Here is a 22,822-nt window from a genome sequence, read left to right as displayed (position 1 = left end):
GCTCATTACTGCACACGCACGACCCCAGACCCTTCTCTTGACAGAAACAGCCTGTAATAACAAAGCTTCATCACCGTATTGAGGAGACAGTTGTTGAGCAGTCAGAACTGTACATGTGTGGATCTGCTCCACTGTGAAAGCTGCTACAGGACACAAAGGTTACCTTCAGTAATTTGATGTCAGGTGCTTCGTGGTAGGGAAAGTGGAACGGACAGCGTGATAGTTCATGCTGCTATGTATTATAGATCAGAGGCAAGGCCAGAAATCTCAAGGTGGGTGGACTTTGATGAAATGTGTTGGACCTTTTTTCTGAGCTCTCTTTAATGCTATTGTCAATATTATGAATTGTTACCATTTTGCTTAGGCAGGTGCTCCAGTTCATAACCTAGTGAGCTGCCTACACAGGCAATATCGTTCACGTTCATACATACATTTACATAAAGTTTGGGAAAATCTGGGACCAGAGCTTATATGAAGCAATATATCGAAGCCCATTGAGCATCTGCACAATTTACATTTAGTCATTTAGCAGACGCTTTTATCCAAAGCGACTCACAAAGAGATCGGGGAGCAATAAGCGATATGTCATACAAAGAGCAATAGTACAATAGGTGCTCATATAAAGTTAGTTAAACAAATGTATTGAAATATTCTATCATCCATGTACAGTGAAATGAATACACCACCAGTGATAAAACTCCTGCCGTTTCAATCATTTTTTGTGTCTAACACCACCAGATCCTCAATTCATCAGTTCTTGCTATTTGACATGTCAGAAATCAGCAGGGCCTGTGTCGTTTTTTCAACAAAAGCATCGGACATCAATTTTTATTGACGTTTGATGACAATAGTGGGATTCATGTCACACTAACGTTTCATTGACAGCTCTGTGCTGTAGCCAAGTGGGACGTCCCAGCACACAGCTTAGTTATAATTCAAGCAGTCAGAGTTTTAATAGAATCCAATCTGCTTTAACAACAGAAGAGTTTGAATCCGGAGACCTTTTTTATCCGGAGTGTAGAAATTCAGTGCAGTGTGACAAAACAATGTAGAAATTCTATTTGGCATTCGGGGATTTAAGCAAAAAGGTCGTAACCTTCTCAGTTTGACGGACAGAATTGACCTCAAATCAATTCCGTGTGCTGTTTTCCCATAAGGCCACAGGCTGTAATAGCTTTCATGTCTGCTTTCATAGTCTCACAGGGTCTGGTTTTATTAGTTTCTGTCAGGGTTTGTCCCATTTTACTCCACTGTCCATTTACGAACAACAGTATTGTCTGATGTTGGATGGTTTGGGACAAAAACACTGTATCTCGTGGTTAGATAGGGTCTAGAGGTATCTTTCTCATTTTTCATACTGAACAGTTGCACATTACATAAAAGGGATGTTATTTTTCACGGTCCGAAGATGTACGAGGACAATTAGCCAAATGCTTTCATAAAGAAAAACAAGTCAAGCGGTAGTCTATAAACTGCTGAATGTGACTGGAGACTGAGCTATTAATGGCATCAAGTTCCTCAGTGAGTTTTTTTTACATTTTTACATCTTTTAACTGATTGATTTAGACCATATGAAATTTAGTGTTATGGTTATTTTCAAAAGAAGTTGGACATTTATAGGTCCCACCACATACTCATATTGTTGATCCAGTGCTGGTTGGGATAAACAATAAACATAAAAACGATGATGGCTTACTTATCTGCATTAAATTTAATGGAGAAGAATTTAAAGACACCAAATGTTTTATCATGCCAAGCACTGCCGGTAAAACACAGTAAATCTGGGCTTAATTTAAATCTGGATTAAAGATTTTAAAATCTCAGGAAGCCTCATAAATCCGTCATCATCTTGATCCAGGGACCTTCTCTGGATCGGTTCCACGTTTGTGCTACAAGACCCATCCCTTCCGTCAGCACCTGACCGATTAGTTCTCTTTTCTAGGCTTTCTATCGCTTTGTATATTGTGGTGGGCTAAGTGAGACCAGTTTTACTGCGCTTATGCTTTTTGTTCTCCTTATGTTGTTCCAACTGCTTCCATTGTTTAATTCATTTCAAAGTCACTTTAGATAAAAGCGTCTGCTAAATTTCTAAATGTAATCCATCTTCTGTTTGATTGCAGTTTTGTTTATAACAGGCCATGACTGACCCCAGCAAAGGTCTCAGAGATACATGGCAAGGTGAATGTTGGGGCTCTGGGAATGTTTTTTTTTGCTCCACGTAAATAGAACTTTCACTGCTTTCCCGGTCTCTCTGGCCTTCAGCAAGTCTATTTCCATTATCCCACCAATCGATTCGCTGCAGCTTCAACACCTTTCCCTGCCCTTTGGTGCTAATGTAACCGCTGTGCGAACCTACCCTGCCTTACCTGCTCTCTCTCTCTCGCTCTCTCTCTCTCTCTTTGAATCACTGCTTCTCTCTATTACTCTAACACATCTGTGCTTTCTTTCTCTCTCAGATGTTGCCAGGGCGATTGAGTTGCTGGAAAAATTACAGGAATCAGGTGACGTCCCGGGTCACAAGCTGCTGTCCCTAAAGAAGGTTCTACAGAGTGAGTTCTGCACAGCCATTAGAGAGGTGAGTCACACGTCACGTGACCTATTATGAACCTTACTGTTTTCTCAGTAGGAGACCTTAGCGTTGGACAGTTTTTGATTGATTAGGCAATAAATAATAATGACATAAAATGATTATTTTAATGAACAGTTCAATCTATAAATGAACACTGTCATCATTTACTATCTCTAATTTCATTCCAAAGTCATTTGATTTCTGTGGAAGTCAAAGATACATTTCAGACATGTGTAGACATAATGTACACGCTGCTCCGTGTAACAGAAAGTATAATAAATTACAGTTTTTCCTCAAACGCTTTGGCTTATTTCTCGAATGAGACTTAACATTCTCTTGACTGTTACTTCAGTGGTTCCAAATTTTTAGCTGGAACATCAAAATTCTGTTGTGTGTCTGCAAAATGTAGTAAGTGATTCAAAACATTTAGTTCTTGCTTCAAAAGCGAGTTATTTTGGTAACACTTTACAATAAGGTGCTATTAGTAAATATTATTAAATGCATTAGCTGACAATGAACAATTTAGTTTTTCAATACAGTTTTTGAGTTTCAATACAGTTATTCGTGTTAGTTCACGGTGCATTAACTAACGTTAACAGTGACAACGTTTGATTTTAATAATGTATAAGTAAATGCAGAAATCAATATGAATTAATATTAATAAATGCTTAAGAAGTATTGTTCGTTGTTATTACATGTTAACTGATGCACAAGCTAATTGTTAACAAATAGCACCTCATTGTAAAGTCGTACAGTAAACGACATGCTACACAAAATTACATCCATGAAAATCACACACGATGAAGGAATGTTCAGAAGTTTTAAAGAGATTGACAGTTTCACTGAGAATCAGCCAATCGGTTTTGATCAACAAGCTATATCAGTATTGTGCATGTTGTTGAGAATTGTACATAACCTTTTACCAAAACACATGCAATTTGTGTTCAATTCAATAAGAAACTCAAGTCTGATGTGAACAAGAAACTAAATGTTCAGAGAGTTGTGTTTTGAGAAAACAAGTCTCCTTCGAGTCAAAGCGATTGAGAAAAAACTGTTAAAACTAAATATAAATTGTATTCCAGGTTCCAGTTTTTCTGGAGCCTTGCATATGAGTAAATGTGTGAGTAAAAGAATGAAATAAGTATTTACAGAAAATCTGAAAAGTATTTTTTGGCGAATTCTGCAGATTTGACTAAATATTTTCCTTTCACTTCTGTATTATGTTTTTGTACCTTTATTTTCAATCTCAGTCCTGTATTTACACAATGCCTTAACATTTCACTTTTATTCAAAGGAACATACATTATATTCAAGACATATTCAGACACAGATATACTGGTAGGCAGACAGACAGACAGACAGACAGATTGTTTGATTAATTGATAGACAAACAGACCGACAGATAGACAAACATATAGACAGGCAGACAGACAGATAAACATATAGACATACAGAGAGACAGAAATCTTTGATTATGGAACAAAATCTCAGCAGGGTTTGCGTCCCAGTTCTTATTGCCGTTCTTATTGCAGTAGGTGTCTGTTGGGCAAAGATACCGTTAAACAGTGCCTGTTCTTTTTTGTGCTTCCCAGTTTCTTACGAGCAATTTTAGAAATGCAAATATACCAAGACTGCAGTTGACCTGGGCCACTGGGTTTTGAATGCAGTTCCAGGTAGAGGTCTTCTCGGGTCCAAAGATCTTTACCCGACCTGAAATGACCCGAATCACTTTTTACCCGAGACAGACCCGATAACGTTAGACCCGAGTCCGACCCATCGTATATATTTTTAAACCCGACTAGACCTGAATGTAAACCGACGTGTATTAATGAAATGTATATGGCAATGAACACGTTGATCCTCTTGTTTTGCTCTGGCAAATTGCGCAAACTGAGGCTAAATGGGTTGTGCCAGTTTTAGCTGAATCAAGTGACGACTTATCTTCAACAATGTGTTCCAAAACGCGTAGTACTGAAATGTGCGAGTCTTTTAATATCTATTCTGGTTGCCTGGTGGAAGTATGTTTTTCCTGAATACGATGGTAACTACATCGAGTGCAAACCCCTGCAGTGTTGGAAACTTCGGGATTTCAATTCTAAGGTGATTTCAGATCACCGCGACTTTCGGAAGATTTGCGTGGCTTTCAACCGATCGGCTGAGGGTTGGAGGAGAGTTGGTAACTACACGCACACACACAAGCGACACGCTGTTATTGTACAGGATAGTTCGGGTCTTCCTCGGGTCAATTAAGCAAAACTATTTTTACTTTATATTACCCGAGACCCGAAGACACTAATAATATACCCGACCCGTGTCCAAAGCTCCCGTGAATCTTTGAGACCCGAACCCGCTCGGGTCTCGGGCCGGACCTCTGGTTTTCGGATCTAAGTGGACCCGTGAAGACCTCTAGTTCCAGGGCAACACCCTCACCACTTAAGAATGTCCCTATCATCCATTTCAGCGCACGAATACCGGAACCATGCTGGTAAACAGCTAGAAATCGTTTTCAATCCACTTTATCTCACCGACAGACACTTCTGCATGATATTGCATGATATAAGTGAGCTTTAACATCATCCCGGTGGAAAAGGCTTTTTTCCCTGTGTGTGGGCGCTGTGCAGCACAGGGAGAGAAAAGAAAGAGATAATGTTGATTGGGCTGTTTATTTTATTTATTATTACAAGGATGATTATATGCTGCCTTTTTGTATGACACCCCAGCTGTGCTTTTTGTCAGCAGTGGGCCGAACAGATATAACCGTGCGGTTGTTTATTTTGAAACAATGTGAGAGATTCATTCAGGTCCTGACAATCTGGGTTGTTGTTTTTTCATGCGCCCGGCCTGACTGACATTGCTGTGCAATTATTGTGGAATCAATTGTTTTTTTACTCGCCTCTAAACAAACAAAACAGTGTGGTTGGACAGTCAGAAGGTCTCTTTTCGTTTACATTCTGTTTATATATGGTCGGTTCCAAAACAAGTACAATAACTATAAACTTATTCCAACGCAATCTCACATGAATTCATTACAATTTTACAAGACGGCTAATTTGTATAAATGTGTACATTCTCATTTCTACATTTTAGTATGATTTGCTTTTGTGCCATGCATTGATGGTTAGGCTTAGGGGTGTGGTTAGGGGAGGGGCTTTTAAATAATCATGTTTTGGTCAAAATGTTGTCATTGATATGAATATGAGCTTGCGATTTAAAAAAAAAGTGGATCATCTAAGTGCTTCAGACTGCATACGAGAGTTATTTAATGAAGCTACACGCCATATGACGCAACAGATGAATAATAAAGTACCGTTTCACAATTTTTTGTAGCATCATAGTATCTCATCAACTATGAGAACAGTGCAGTGATGTAATAAAACTTTCAGCTTGACATCAATTCACAATTCAAGCATCCATCAGGCCCAACGGAGCCGTGCTCGGATAGCCTGTGAGCTCATTTCATGGCCCGGCAAACGCGCACAGTATCATATGGCGCAATCTGTCTCTGGCAATCCCCTAACAAGGGTATGCGAGGACACCGCAACGACACGATGTGCCTTTAATTTACAGCACCAACAGTGGCAGGAACAATGTCAGCATGACACACTGCATCGTTCTCATCCGAAAACAATCAAAGTACAGAAAACTTGCCACTGACATAAAACAATGGAAGACCAGAACTACTGACTAGTAAAGGGATACTCACCCCAAAACTGAAAATTCCATCATCATTTACTTTCTGTATGTTCATCCAGTCTCTGACTATTGCTTAGACTATAACTTTTTAACGGTACTATACACTAACGTGTATTAAAAATGCAGTTTAGTATGTGAGGAGTGTCAAAAATAGGCTGTTAAATGATAAAAAAACTATGATGTTATTATATAATAACTATATTTTTTAAAGTTGGCTATTCTAGTTGCACTTTTCATCAATACATTTCTTAAATTATCCCTTGACTATGTTCTGGCCCACCATCTAGTGGCAAATTGTTTTTTGGCCCGATGCCAAACTTTCTTTTGGACCCCTTCCTTGGAACATTCTGGAGGTCCCTCCCCAGACCTCAGTTTGAAAACCCCTGACATAATTAACAATAAAAGAGCATTTTATTAACAGTATTTGTCATGCCTAAATGTTCTAGAGCCGTTAAGAAAATGTTAGCACAAATATGTTATTCTTATATTGTTAATGGAACATTTAAAACATTCAGAAATAATTTAAGAAAATGAATTGAAACGATAGCAAAATGTTGGGATTGTGTACCCTATATATAAAAAAATCTTTATGACCCTACTTTATACCGCATTCAAACATTTATAAATGTGCCAAGAAGTGGCAGATAAACTGCCATAAAAAAGGGACCGTCTTGTCCTATTTTGTACCCCATTCATAAATGTGCCATAGAAGTGTCAGATAAACTACTGGAATAAACCTTGCGGGTCCGTTTTTCTGTTTGTAAAAGTGCCACAGAAGTGCTAGATAAACCATCCGAAAAACAGAAAAGATGTTCAAGTCCTGTTTTGTACTTCATTCCTGAAAGTTCCAGAGAAAATTATTTCAAATGTGACCCAAGTCTCATCTTCTCCTTTATCCCACTCTCTCTCATCTCAGACAGAGCTCCATGGTTACAGGAAGCCCGTCGTTCAGTCCTGCGGGCGGGTTTTCCACTGTTTGGCAGAGGTGCAATACACCTGTGTGTGCGTTTGTAGCTCCCAGTAAGGTAAAACAGATGCGGGTTAATGAAAGCCGACCAAACCCTTGGCCGGCTGAGAGGAAAAAGAGAGCTCCCTCGAGACGGGACTGAAGGAGAGAGATGGAGATGGAGAGAGAGGTGTATTATTGAAGGCTGGGCACTATCATGACCAGAAAGGCAGAACTAAAGACCATTTGTTAAAAAGAGCCCCAGTAGCCCTGCTGACAGCATTAATAATTGCATTGCCAACCGCAAACGAATTTCTTTTCAATAGAAGTGACATAAAATAGCTCCCAAGGCCTGTTTTTCTCAACTCTGTATCATAAATAGATGCTGCTCAGCCACAATTTTAGGTTTAATGATATTTTTTACATTTTAGCCGATTTTTTGTGCTGAAGTCTTTTTTAAATGCTATTCTTCTTTTTCCAACGTGTAATGGTATGGCATTGTACAGCAAATGTTGGTTAGCCATGGAGATTCCAGTTTTCAATCTCTCAGGAAACATTTCACTGTGAGGCAGATGGGAAGGAAGAGACTCAAAAGCAAAAACTTCAAAATACAGCTTTGTTCTTTGAACTTCAGAGTAAAGCGCTGACCTTCCAAGGCAGCTGTCATAACAGAATCTTGTGTCCCATCGACTGTGCACAAGAATCAACACTGAAGCATGCGATGCATGGTTTCCCAAGATTGTGAACCTTGTGCACATTTATTTCACTGTCCCGAGTGACATTGAGATATTTAAGTAAATTCACAATATTTCACACACTGTAGATGTGACGTCTCCATCTTTGCCATTTTAAAGGGATAGTTCACCCGAAAATGAAAACGCAAAATTGAACGATGGCGGTACCTGTACACTTCTATTGTATGGACACAAAACAAATGCAAGTCAATGGGTACCGTTGTTTGGTTACATTCTTTAAAAAATATCTTCTTTTGTGTTCTGCAGAAGAAAGTCATTCAGATTTGAAATGATAAGAGAGTAAAACAATTATGACAGAATTCTATCCCTTTAAAACAGTTTGAGTTTGTTAATGTACTTTTTTAAAGGCATATTGTGCTTTTCTCATTTAAACTTGATTTTTATTAGGTAGTTTAAAACCACAACATGAACTGGTTTATAAAATTACTTGTGTAAAAAAAAAACTAGACCTTTATTTATATTCTTGCTTTCCTATTACAGGACACGCTATTCCTCAGCCGCAGGGACGGACACACATGCGCACACAGGTGCAGCTCTGAAAGACTAACTTGCGTCTTAAATATATTGATTTGTTTTGTCTGGCTGCATTGATCCTTCACAAATCTGTTTAAGTTCAGTCTTTCTTGCGGATAAAAGTAAATCGGTTGTTGTTTCTTGCTTAAAGGAATTGAATGAAACATACTAAAGGAGCATACTAAAAAGGAAGTACAGCAAATAAACTGTAAAAGAGGAATAGTTCAGTCTAAAATGGAAATTCTCACATAATTTACTGATGGCGATTCCTAACATCTTGAAGTTCTAAAAGGCAAATATTGTACATCCATTATAAATATTCGATTTATTAAACTGTGCTCGGATTTTTAGGTATTATATGTTGGTCTCAGTTGTATTTGTTGTTTTAATAATACACACAAGCAACACTATGAAAATGATCATCATCTACGTCTGGTTACAGTAGTTGACGAATAAACCGTATCATGTGTCCTATGGTGTGATGGCAAAATAATAATATATAAATAATTTATAATTTTAAATGATTAATATTAATATTTATAGTATTAAATAGCATGAAATAGATTTATCTTAATATTTCCTTATTTTTTCTAAATAGGACACATGTGAAAAGGACACATGTGCAGTTTGTCAACTGTTTAATACTGCTTGACTACATATATGAACAGATAAAGAGACGCCACTGCTATTTTCTTAACATGGCTGTCAAGCTCAGAAATGTCCGTAATGAAGCCAAACAGCCCCAGTGCCTTCATCTTCCTGTTGTTGGGCAAAAATAAGCTTGAAAAATCTTCAAAATATCTCCTTTTATGTTCTACATACAAAAATCATACAGCTCTGCAGCTGCTGCAAAGCCTCTTGGGACTTCCAAAAGATGACAAGTCAGACACATAAAACACTCCGGAGAATATTCTGTATAGCAAAAGCATATTTTACTTGCAGGATGTCACCTTTCTTTAGCACCGAACGCTATTTTGTAAATCACAGACACTAAGCAGGCTCTTTTCATTCTGTCAAGCTGCTTCTAAAAGTCACCCGAGTGAACCTGCTCATTGAAGAGGTTTATATTCAGTGGTTTAGAGTCGGCACGACAGCTTGAGTAGAAAGAGGTATTTTAAAGGTCTTTATCATGCCGTGCCTCGGTAGGAAGATAGGAAAACAGCTCTCGATTCAGCCCAAGGTGCTTGATAGATCACAGAGAAAAGTTGCTTCCTTTAGCATCAGCTGTGTTTCAGAAGCATTGGTTAATGAGATAAACCAAAGAATCCCGAATTCACAAAAGACTCCAAGGTAAAAGTCACACCTCTGGTTGGCGTGGAAGTGGATGAAGAAACATATTTTATAAACGGATCTTTAAAGCTGAAAACAAGACACAGACATGAAGACATACTAGTTAGTTTCATGCCTTACAAACTAGGTTGGGTCCTTTCGTGATGCTCACAGACACATGAATGCTGCATAATATTTAATATTGTATTAATCTCAAACAGAATGAGAGGCTTCCAATCACATTATTACGTTAAATCACTGCAACTTTATCCGTAACGTATTACATTTTCCACATTGAGCTACTGTCCAAATTGAATTTGTGACACCTACTGTTCCTGCATTCATGATGAGGAATATCAATCGCTATTCTGTCATTTGCATTTATTCATTTAGCAAATTATTTTAGCCAGAGTGACTTACAAATGGGAAACTCTACGCCAAAAGCAATTCATTCAAAGATAGTAACACTAGAAGTGCAAAAGCTTCATTATTTCCCAGACGAGTACAGATGTAAAAGCGGCTACAGAGAAGTGGGGGAAAAGTAATAAGGAAAGAAAAAGTTGTATTTTTAAGAGAAAGAGCTTTTGGTATTAAGGCAGAGAGGGATGAGCTGTTCTGGAGTTACACTATTAAGGCGTGACGGTTGGAGATGAAGTGTCTTCTGTAAACAAGCATCTGCGCCCTAAACAAGTAAATGCATAGATATCGACAAACGTTTCCAAATTTGCAGACGTTTGCTTTTGCATACATGAAAGCACAGAAGAGCATTACGGCAGGTTTCTACAATCTTGCACAGGAAGGCTCTAATCTTTTAATGGATTTTGATGTTCAGCTTGTCGAACGACATTCTTGCGATAGTGTTTTTGTTGAAGGTCAACATTGACGAATTCATGGGCTGGTTTGGAGGATCAGGAGTTCTTGGGTAGTTTTGGATCAAATTGAAAACTGTACAACTGTACTATTTAACGTAACTGAAATATCTCGTTCTCTCTGCAATTTACAGGTTTATCAATATATGCATGAAACGATAACAGTGAATGGCTGTCCGGAGTATCAAGCACGTGCCACGGCTAAGGTAGGTCTTACCTTTCATGTCACATGTCCTTCTTGTTCAAATCTATTTTTCTATCTGAGCAACTTTTTTTATCATATATTGATTATGGTCGAAAGTAACATACAGCCTTGCAAAGTATGCTTCATTTGACTTGTACAAAGTCACTCAAAACACACGCATTGTAACAAATTGCAATACCTCTCCTGGCATACGGGGGTCCGTAAGGAACAGTTAAGGGCCGGGTATAGTTAACTTTACGTGTCTGTCTCCGTCCGCATAGCTGCCAAAACATACTCGACCACGGATGAACGCGGATGGAAGAGCTCGCCACATGCGCACTATGTCACCTTGTGGACTCAACATCTTTCTCAAGCATGCTAGCATGTAGCAATCTCGAACAAAAAAAAACCTACTTTCAACAGCTTACAGGCTTGGAACCGCATATATAATGAGTATATAATGAGAAAATTTATTTTTTGGGGGGAAACAGTTACTGTAATCTAAGGACATTTTCAAGGTTGTTTCCCAAAATGTAAATAACAGATTTGATAAACAGAATTTGATAAGCATTTGGCCATTCAATTCCATGACTCTCCATCATTCACACAATGTGTAAAAAGTGTGCTCTTGCGTAAAGAGAACCATCTTTAGTGAACGATTTTTAGGCACACCACCACATAGCACTGATTTAAAAGAAGCACACTGATTGGCCAAACACTTGACTTGCCACATAAAGGCCGTCTGCCATGTGCCATCATACAAGGCCCCAACCCCACCATCTCTCTCTCTGCGTGAGTGCGCAAGCCAGCAGGGCGCTTGGCCAACAGCAGAAACAAAAGACAAAGAGGTGAATAGGCAGAAAAAACAAGCACAACGCACTATAGATGCTACAAAGGACGCGGAGTGGTACCCTATATACCATCACTGAATAGCTCAAAGGCTGCTGAAGTAATTGTGTTTTTAAACTCAATTAGGCCCGTGTTCAGCATAATAGACTATTAACCGTGAAATTCTAGTTAAAACAGAAGATGCTCGCTGTATCAAGACCGTTCTCTTAAGATAATGTACAATTATTATGTGCTCTACAGAGGTCATATCATAAGAAGTCATTTTGTATTATGTAGTTGCAAAAATGTATTGCATGATGCACGATGAATAAATACGTTTCCAAACTGAACCCACAGACCAATTCCCCAATTAAAATTGAGCATGAGTATCTACTCTATGCGTTACGTTACAAGTGAATGGCTGAAGTTTGTTTTTAACAGTGTTTCAGATTATTTTATTATATTATTATTTAATCATTATATTATTATAGTGTTGGCCTGTTAAACCCAAAGGGTCATGAAAAAAACAGACCCTGGAAAAAAGTTAAATCATATAAAATAAGATTGAAAAAATGTCCCCTTTAAACATTACATACATTTTTAATTACTACAGTTCTTATTTTCTGTCATTGTTGTTGTTTTACCATACACCAAGGGCAAAGCTTTGAGAGGTAACATACTGTTTAATGTGGTATTACACTTTCATGATGATGGATAGATAGATCTTTGTGTAATCTCTTGACTGGATGGCAATTCATGTGCGGCGTACATGTTCTGGATTTTAATGAATCGACGCTCTTGTCATTGATATAGCAATGTAATGCATTTTTAATGGGACTGACTCTATCATTTATATGTTGTTCTTATTGTCAGTGATGTGAACTTCCATACATTTTAAAACAAAGTGGTAACCTCTAAGCGTACATTTGAGCGATGTTGTGTAACATGCTTCAGATACATCGATTTCCTAGTACCTTGTTAAATCAGTATGCTCCACGAAGTCTCCCCAGATGAGCGAAATTATCATAACAATTACGGTTCTGATACAGGATGTAAATTACAAAAGCCTCAAGTTTCCCCCAAAGCACTTTGCTTGGTTACTTAAAAAAGCTACTACAGGTTAGAAAAGCACGTAGAATGCAGGATCAGGTCAATTAGCATGATGCCAACGGCTAACGCCTGCGTGCCATTGGGAGCGTTTTCAATCGATAGCACATCAATTGGATGGAGAACGGATGTAAAAGTGCCTGTCACCCTTTGGGATGCCCTGCAGCAATAGAGCTCCAGTAGGCCGCTCCTGGCCTCCTCATCCACATCCAGGCCAAGTGCATTCAAAGTGTAAATTTTTAAATCTCTTTTTCCTTGCAAGGTGTACTTTGCTACAAAAAGTATAAGAGTGTGAATGGGAAACTGGGAAAAGATTTCAGACCGCAGGTGCTACACAAAGAAAATTGACTCATTTTTCTCTTAATTCACGAGTTCACCTGCCCATGCAGTTTTATAAAAAGTGATAATAGTACATGAATTTGGCAACTTCTTAGGAGGAGCTCGAGCCAAGCTCTGCGCCAACCCCCGGACTATAGACACTGGTATTGGGATAGATAATAGCCAATAAGATTACGTAAATTCCATCATGGGAAGAATTGGGTTGGAAGAGGGATGCTGAAAAAATGATGCAAGGGATTTATTGCTCAATGCTGATAGATCAAAGCGACTGTATAACAGCCAATATAATGCACATATAGGCTCTGTAAAGTACTATTGCTCAGGAATAAATGAAGGATAAATGAACAAATCATATTCTCGCTCAAGCTGATATATAGGTCTATAAAAACATCACAGTCATAATCTCATTTCTCATAATCACACTCATTTGTTCCCTGTCAGGCCACAGTGGCGGCGTTTGCGGCCAGCGAGGGTCATTCACACCCGAGAGTGGTGGAGCTTCCCAAGACAGAGGAGGGACTAGGCTTTAACGTAATGGGAGGTAAAGAGCAAAACTCTCCAATATACATCTCTCGCATCATCCCCGGGGGCCTGGCAGAGAGGCACGGGGGTCTCAAGAGAGGAGACCAGCTCCTGTCAGTCAACGGTGTGGTGAGTGGCTGGTGTATTTTCTGTGGTAGTTGAAATCTTTTTAACTTAAAAAAACAAAATTCTTGGTTCTGTAAATTATGTATTTAATTTAAGCATTGATATTAAAGAATATATTAAACTTTCCTGCTCTCCAAGCTCAAACCTCCAAGTTAAAAGGAAAATGTGCAAATTTTGAGCCGAAATGATTTCTCTCTCATTGAGTGACAGAAAGCTAGGGAGAGGAATATGTTGGAGGAAATGTGGGAAGCGGATTGCAGATCATTTTCATGTATTCTGGATCTGTCCAGCAATTCAGGTGTATTGGCAAGATGTTATATAAATAATATGAAATGTTTTTTGGGGAAGGATTATGACAATTTACTTGGGGAATTTAGCAATTAACTTGAAGAAAGAGGACAAATACCTTTTAAAGATTTAGCTGGAAGCCAGCAAGAACGCGATAACACGAAAATGGTTGCAATCTGATCCCCCAACAAAGATGGATTGGTTTGATATTGTGTCCAGTATTCAAAGTATGCGAGTGCATATCCTTTTCACTGAATCTACGAATGAAGAAATATTAGCAATTTTGGGAAAAATTGTGTATAAGGACTTATGAAATGGGGGATGGCCATTGTATTCCAGAACTGAATTCTGGAAACACGATGTCACAAAAAACGTACAGGTGACAAAGAACATTTCTGTAATGTTTGTATTTTGTCTTGAATAAAAACTAAGCACAAATGAAACGCTTTAAGAAAAAAAAGAAAATCCAAGTTTCTGCAACTTCCAGTTTAAGTAATATCACAAAAAATATGAAGGAGAAACATTCAGGACAAAGGGAAATCTACAGAATAATTACCAATAAAACAATAATGCTACACTTCGAATAGAGGAAGGGAAAATATTTTTAAAAATGTTAATATTTAATGTTAATATTTCTAGGGTATCCAGGAAGTGATTTTATATTGTTGTTCAACCTTGAAAAACTTATTGTTTACAACTACTTTCTATGACATTTACATGACTAGTCATGTTGGAGGACACGATTCAGTCTGGACGAGGCTGATGCTGTAATAGCTGATAAATCAATTATTGTAGACATTTTAAGCAAAGTTTGACATTTTTAAAACAAATATTAGATAAATTCGATCCAAAGTTGGGAGCAAAACTGTATTTAAACCCGTAAAGAGCAGATGTCAGACTTAAATGTTTCAAATGTGTCACAGCATAGCTTGATAGGAATGCTGTGTTGCCTGGATTTTTACTTTAAAACCAGACTTCTCTTTTGAAGCGAACGGGGACAAAACAGTTTATTTGCTTTTCCTTCTAAAATTTGAGTTTAAGGCATAATTTGAGTTTACAGAAACTAATGACCGCACTTCTTCTTGATTCAAAGGCTTTCAGAAAGGATTCATTTGCCTCAAAGACTGTAATAAGAAAGCCTTTTTCCATGAGCATTTTCTTATTAAACCAAACATGCTACGGCTGCTGAGATAATTGGAAATTAATGGTTCTCTTTTGTGGAATTTAATTGGAAGTTCATCACCGTGAGACATTTTCACAGTGCAGTTCTAAACTAACAAAGCTTTGAGTTAGGATATTAATAAAGATGCAAGAGCGTTTAGCAAACCGTTGAGAGAAAAACTTGACATGATATACGTTTTCGGTTGGAAACTAAACAGATGTGAACTGCTGGACATTTCGCATTTTCGGTAACAAAATTTAAGACCTCAAGGGGGCGATAGAATGAATGTCTGTTTAAAAGTCAACTACATTTGAAGGACAGTTCAGCCATTTACTCACCTTCATGTCGTTTTTTAACCTACATGACTTCCTTTCTATATATTTTGAAGAATGTTGGTAACCAAATAACATTGGCCCCCACTGCCTTCCACTGTATGGACACAAAACCACTTATGGACATTTCTCAAAATATCTTCTTTTGTATTCCACAGACATAGAGGTGAAAAAATGACAGAACTTTTATTTTGGGTGAACTAACTTTAAAATCACAGTATTATAAATTTAGATCAGGTAGCTGAAAGCACTTGTAGATTCCTGGCTTTACAACCTGAGTTTACGAGCAAATGACTCTTGAAAATTGCTGTGCTTTCATTTTCCTCAGAGCGTGGAGGGTGAACACCACGAGAAAGCGGTGGAGCTGCTGAAAGCGGCCAGGGACAGCGTCAAACTGGTGGTGCGCTACACGCCTAAAGTCCTGGAGGAGATGGAGGCCCGATTCGAGAAGCTCCGCACTGCCCGTAGACGCCAACAGCAGCAGCTCCTAATCCAGCAACAGCAACAGCAGAACCTGGCTGCCCAACAGAACCACATGTCGTAGGTGAGGCTTTTCAGTGCTTTAAGGGTAACGGCACCTCAAAGGGGTGGCGCACGGACCCGTGGTACTGTGGGAAATGACAGGACAGCCAGGATCTAGTACCGCATTCTGCCTGTCACCAGTGGAACAGACTGCTGTTGTGTATGATGCTTAGTTGTCATGTCATAATGAATAAACGGAAGAGGTTGGCACGGGATGCTTATGACATCACAGGGGAAGATGGAAGCCAATAAAATCCCTGCAATTTTCTTTAAAATCAAAGAGCCAATGATTTCACTTGTTAGTCATTAACAAGTGATGCCAGTGATGGTCATGCTGTCACCTGCCTACTATTCTTATGGTGTACGGCTGCGTCTGGTTTCCGATTATAAACAAGGATGAATCAAAGTGATGAGAATGTAAACTAAAGCAGTCAATCTAAAGCTGTAATCTAAACTATTCATCAGGATGAATGGTGCCCTGTCTCAAGATTGTCTAGTTTGAAGAAACACCATAAAACACTGCATATGCTTCATTATGCTGTATTATGTTTTTCATTCAGATTATTTATACAGTGTATTTCAGGACAGGGAAAGTCAATACAAACTGCCAATGCATGGATAAGTTAACTATAAAAACTAAATATTGTTGGAGAAACTATTCCTTACAAACTTATTTATAATGCATGATATACAGAGGCAAGCCTATGGCTTTTTCACATGGTATTATTATGTCAATCCCCAAACTGTGTAAATAGTGACAGAAAAATATTCTTGAGAAAACTATTCATTACAAACTAATTTATAATGCATTATATATAGGCTACAGGCAAGAGTTGAGCTTTTTTCACATTGACTGGACTGGAATAGCCATAGACAAGTGTTGGGGGGTTCATCACATGGTATTATCATATCATCCTGTAAATTATGTGTAAGTAAACTTACATAAAAGCTCAGATACATTACATAAATCAGCTTATATTACAGTGCCCCCGTTTTATATTTAAAAGAGAGTGCATTCCATCCTTTCTGAGTCCATTATCCTTTCTCAGAAATAACACCGCTCTCCTTTCCTCAAGCCGTCCTTCCTCTTTGCAAATAAAATTGGAGAGAATTCTATTAGGCACAATGCTTCCCAGACAGAGCAAAGCACATCTCTTTGTATAAATGATATTCAGCCCATCTCCCGCCTCATTGCCTCACTGCAGTTAGGTTTGAGCAGCAAGATACTTGGCACTACTATAACCTCTCCATAGAAACCAGCTAAGCCTAGAATGAAGCTATAAGCTGTACCCACTTTAAAGAAAAAAAATACCTGTAGGCCCAAACGGGCACTAGGAGTCCTTAGTTCCATATCACCTGAGGCTAAATCCGTGACTGAAATCATTTGTGCTTGTGAGCGGCTGGCTTGAGACTGTCTGCGTTGGAATATTCCCGGGGAGAGAGTTGAGCCTGGATCATCCCCTATCAAGATCGGTGTGCCGAATTAAAGTGAAGCCACATTGACCAGCAGCGCTCTGTCAGAATCAAACTACACACATTGACTTGCACTAAGACCACAGTCTAAGAAAAGATGTACCGGAAAACTATCATTTTACAAGCTTGCAGGTCAAAAGACATAAAATAATACACGCCCAAATAATTTATTAGCATTTCTAAACATGCCAAGAAAGTAGTAGTAGTCAGTTGCTATGCTCTTTACATAGAAACCGTCTTTCAATGAAAAAGTAATTGACTTGGACCGCTCTTCATAGCTCTTCTTGGCATACAACATAAATAGCACTCCCCTGCTTCTACGTTTTACTCGTATTCCCAATAGACTCAATGGCGAACACACAAGTCAGGTCTATTTTGCTGTATAATACAATTTACTAATCATTGTGCTGTACAATATCAATTAAAATGTTGAAAAAGAAACAGACAACAATATGACACAATGCAGATGGATAACAGACAGCTACTACCTATTTAACTGAAAGATTATAAGCCTTCTCAAAAAGATACAGTCGGTCTTAGTTTTGGTTTGAAGGTGACTCGAATGATTTTAAAAGAAAGCTGTTACATAATTTAAGGACGGCTATTACAATGTGAAAAAACTGGTGATGGGAATCGTCATTTGGTCACAAGATTCAATATCAATAAATTCCATAAGGATCATTATCTCAACGATTTGATATCATGATGATCTGCATCCTAAATTTGGAATATTACTGCACAAGTAAGTTTGTCTCCTTACACTGTTGTAGCTCTTTCTCATCCTACTCGAAGGTGAGAGACAGAAATATGCAAGTACTGTTCTCACTGAAATTACAGGTGGAAAGATGTATTTATATGGTTCATGTCAAAAGCAACGTTTTCAAACAAGATAAAAAGACATAATAATAAGAATACTCTTATTACAATAAAAACAGTTACTGTTCAAATATAAATATTTTCATTTTTAATAATATAGAATTTTGTATGCATCGATGCAAAATCGTTCACATCAGCATTACGATGCATTGTAAAAAGCATACTATTCAACCACCCTAAAAACAGTTCATTGTAATTATGGATTTTTTTCTTTTAAATACAGTAAAAAAGGTGAAATTACAAAAATAGACTGCAAATTCACAATTTGTTTGTTACATTTTTTTGTAAAAACAAATGTGCATTAAATAACTTTTTTTAATTAATATATTATTTACATTTTACAGTTTTTTTACGGGTATTTCTTTTATAGCAACATATAGACAGATTTATCAGACTTACATGCCTGACCCGAAGTTAACCTCCAGTCTGTGTTTGATTATAATATAACAATTTATTTTATGTTTAATTTATATTAGTATGAATTTACATAAATAATTTAAATGATTATTTTAAATTAATTGAATTGTTTTAGGTGAAAACTACTAAACAATCGATTTTTCGCGGCAGTCTCCTGGAAGTTCGTTTTGGGCCAAATAACTTCTGTTGTGCCGCCGAAACCGTCTTATACTAAAACCAAGCTTGAAGCAAACACTTGAAGTTACATCTATGATAAGAAGGAACAATTGACAGAACGTATCTTTGGGGAAAATGTTTTAAGCGTAATTAGATTGTTTACAAGATGGTTGGAGGGAATTATACTGCAGCCAGCCTCGAAGAGAACAAAAATTCCAGCCTCTATTTATGTCATTTGTTTGGGGCTTTACTTATTCTTCACTGTAGGCATGTAATGAAGCAAAATTTGCCCTAAGACAGGGGTCTTCAACTACTTTTTATCTATGCATTTTGTTCCTTTTATACAGTATTGTGTACTTTATAGGTCAAATATTACATCCAGTATTTGGGCATTTCATTATATTTGCAACCCGTTCCAAAAGAGCTGGGACAGGGTCAACAAAAGATTGGGAAAGTAGAAGTTTGCTTAAAAAAAACACCTGTTTGGAACATTCCACAGGTGAACGAGATTATTAGAAACAGTGATGATAAAAGGAGCATCCTATAAGGCTCAGTCATTCACAAGCAAGGATGGGCCGCGGTTTACCACTTTGTGAGCAACTGCGTGAGCAAATACTCCAACAGTTTAAGAACAACGTTACTCAACTTTCAATTGCAAGGAATTTAGGTATTTCTTCATCTACAGTGCATAATATCATCAAAAGATTCAGAGAATCTGGAACAAGCGACAAGCCTTAAACCAATGCTGAATGCGGTGACCTTCGATCCCTCTGCTATAAAGGCGGCACAGCATTAAAAACAGACATCATTCTGTAAAGGATATTACCACGTGGGCTCAGGAACACTTTGGACACAGTTCGTCGCAGCATCTACACGTGCAAGTTAAAACTATACCACGCAAAGCGAAAGCCATGCATCAAAAACAACCAGAAACGCCGCCGGCTTCTCGGGCCCGAGCTCATCTAAGATGGACTGATGCAAAGTGGCAAAGTGTAATGTGGTCTGATGAGTCCACATTTCAAATTGTTTTTGGAAATCATGCACGTCGTGTCCTCCGGGCTAAAGATTGCCAGATTGTTATCAGTGCAAAGTTCAAAAGCCAGCATCTGTGATGGTATGGGGGTGTGTTAGTACCTGCGGCATGGGTAACTTGCACATCTGTGGAGGCAACATTAATGCAGAAAGGTACGTACAGGTTTATGTTGGCATCCAAGCAATGTCTTTTTCAGGGACTTCCCTGCTTATTTCAACAAGACAATGCCAAGCCACATTCTTCACGTGTTACACCAGCGTGGCTTCGTAGGAAAAGAGTGTGGGTACTAGACTGGCCTGACTGGAGTCCAGACCTGACTCCCATTGAAAATGTGTGACGCATTATGAAGCGCAAAATGAGACAACGCAGACCCCAGACTGTTGAGCAACTGAAGTCATACATCAAGCAAGAATGGGAAACAATTCCACCTACAAAGCTTCAACAATTTGTGTCCTGAGTTCCCAAATGCACATTAAGTGTTGTTAAAAGGAAAGGTGATGTAACACAGTGGTAAAAATACCCCTGTCCCAGCTCTTTTGGAACGTGTTGCAGGCATTCAATTCAAAATGAGTGAATATGAGCCAAAAGCAATTAAGATTATCAGTTTGTCTTTGAGGTCCATTCAATTAAATATGGGTCACTTTATTCTGCTTTTATTTACGTTTTACACAATGTCCCAACTTCATTGGAATTGGGGTTGCATTTTATATAATTGTATATTTCTATATATTCCTATGCATTAGTTTACCCAAAAATTGTATTGCTGTTATTTACTCACCCCAGTCCCCAAGTAGCCTACTTCCAAGATTGGCATTGTTTTTTCAAGACGCTTTTTATGAAGATGGTTGAATGAATGAAAGCCAAATTAATAAATGTAAAAACGCTAATAAATGCAGCACTCCCTGCCCCTTGACTTTAAACTGCCGTCTTATAAAGCGAATCAATTGCTCTGTGCAAGAAACTGAGCACTATTATCATAGATATTAACGCATTTTCGGGTGAATTCCAATCGCATTCATGTACCCCACGCAGTTAGAAGGGCAGATCCTTGAAATGCGAGTTCTGGAAGGAGATGAACAGCAATTTTTGTAAATATAGCTGTTTAAATCATTCTTCAAAATAATGAATGCAGTAATAAAAACAATATAGTTTTCCCTTTATCTTAGACAACAATATCCCCTTCCTGCAGTTACTTTTAAGTGCAGAAGACCTGTGTGTTGTCAAGAAATACCTTTAAGTAAGCGTTAATCTTGTCTCTCAGCTTTTGTCATTCTTTTTCAACAGGCTCTTTCAAAAGAAGAAAAAGTAGAGGACACTAGGTGAGACTGGCGCAATCTCTCAAGCATGATGTAAGGAGATCCAAAAAGAGATCACGGAGGAGGACCCTTACTGTACTTACAATGTACTACCTACAACTCAAAAGGTTAAAAACTCCATGATATGTGTCCCAAATTGGTGCTCGGAAAAACGTATGTGACGACAGAGAGGAAGGCTAGCTCCGGGTACACGGTTTTACAGTTAATGTTCATATTTCAGTTGTCTGGAACCAGTCGCAAGTTGTGACCCTCTTCAAATGTCCTTCCTGTAGTTTTGTGATAACGTGTTTACTTGACATGTATTTCCGAAGCGTTTTTATTATCGTTTCCTTTCCGTCGCCACAGCTTTGTGCAGTATCCTCTTGAAGGGTTCTTTTGATGCTTGTGTTTCTGTGAATAGAAAGCGCTTTTTACGTCATTAATTGGAGAACATCGAGGTATTTTATACCGCAATGTAGCAATGGGTATTTTGTAAAGAAAGTAGATTTAGCAATAACAATTGTGTTGTCACATTTTATTGTATATATTATGAACATAAAGTTAATTTAAATGGGAGGGGGTGAATCTTAGGAACATAAAAATTTATTAAACTGTATCTTATGCACCATGTGACATAAGCCACAAACATCATTTGCACTGAATGTTCTTATGACATCACGGTGTGGCACCGATAGGGATTCATTTCTACATTGAGCATCTTGTATGGCGGGTATGGTTTTGATGCAGTCACTACTGAAATTAAAATCGGAATCAGAAATATTATTATAAATATTGCTATTATAAAAATATAAGTATATGTGAGGACAAGCCGAATGTTAAACACAGATACAGATTATACGTGAACTCTACAAATCATTTTATTCTTTTACAGTTATATTTTCTAGTTTATCTCAGAGGTTTAAAAGATTGTGCTGTTATTTATATACTAAATGTTCTTGCACATTTTAAGTAACCGATCGCCTCACTCACTGAAAGTATTGTCCTGTTTTGACAATCAATTTATGAAGAAATCATTAATCCATAGAATTGTTTAATTTAAAAATAGCATTTGCTAACCTCAAATGCTGGAAAAAAATCCATTCATTGCATTTGCATTGCATTTGTACTGTTAGTTGAATACCGATAGAAGCAACATTGTACATGGGCAACTTGTTGATCAGCAAACAATGGTAATATTGTATCTCTGTTGTTATTTCATTTGATGGTTTTGCTGCGTAGGACTTTGGTAGATATTTAAACTCTGTTGGTTGGCTTTTGAGTAATCTTGAAGTGTGGGTAACATGTGAACGTGTCATCCTATTAGACAAAACCACGCAAAGCTGTGAAGTGGATTTGTTCCTTGACTTTTGCTCTGTTCATTTCAATTGATCTCTTCCCCTTTTCTATGTTTCCTTACAGACTTTCTTATTAAAGACTTGCATTTTTGAGGCTGGATAAGCTGATCTTATTATACAGCGAAAAAAAAAACTAACCAAGTATGCAATTGTAATACATATTATATTTGTATAAATAAATATATGTGCGTGT

The 22,822-nt window shown here is 37.9% G+C and overlaps 1 protein-coding gene across 2 annotated transcripts in view; it reads left to right on the top strand.

Moving 5' to 3' along the window:
• The window catches only part of lin7a (lin-7 homolog A (C. elegans)), a 28,382-nt gene extending 5,560 nt beyond the window's left edge, over positions 1-22,822 (top strand). Inside the window, exons 2-7 of one of the 2 annotated variants that reach the window (XM_079454298.1) lie at positions 2,121-2,178; positions 2,457-2,575; positions 10,749-10,820; positions 13,514-13,723; positions 15,831-16,046; positions 21,264-22,822. In XM_079454298.1, the coding sequence (XP_079310424.1) occupies positions 2,139-2,178; positions 2,457-2,575; positions 10,749-10,820; positions 13,514-13,723; positions 15,831-16,046 (657 nt within the window). In that variant the 5' untranslated portion in view covers positions 2,121-2,138 and the 3' untranslated portion in view covers positions 21,264-22,822. The remainder of the gene's footprint in view (positions 1-2,120; positions 2,179-2,456; positions 2,576-10,748; positions 10,821-13,513; positions 13,724-15,830; positions 16,047-21,263) is intronic. The other variant, XM_079454297.1, reaches the window with a different exon arrangement.

The sequence above is a fragment of the Barbatula barbatula genome, assembly GCF_947034865.1.
Source record: "Barbatula barbatula genome assembly, chromosome: 4".
NCBI lineage: Eukaryota > Metazoa > Chordata > Actinopteri > Cypriniformes > Nemacheilidae > Barbatula > Barbatula barbatula.
This window is presented reverse-complemented; position numbering and strand designations above follow the sequence as displayed.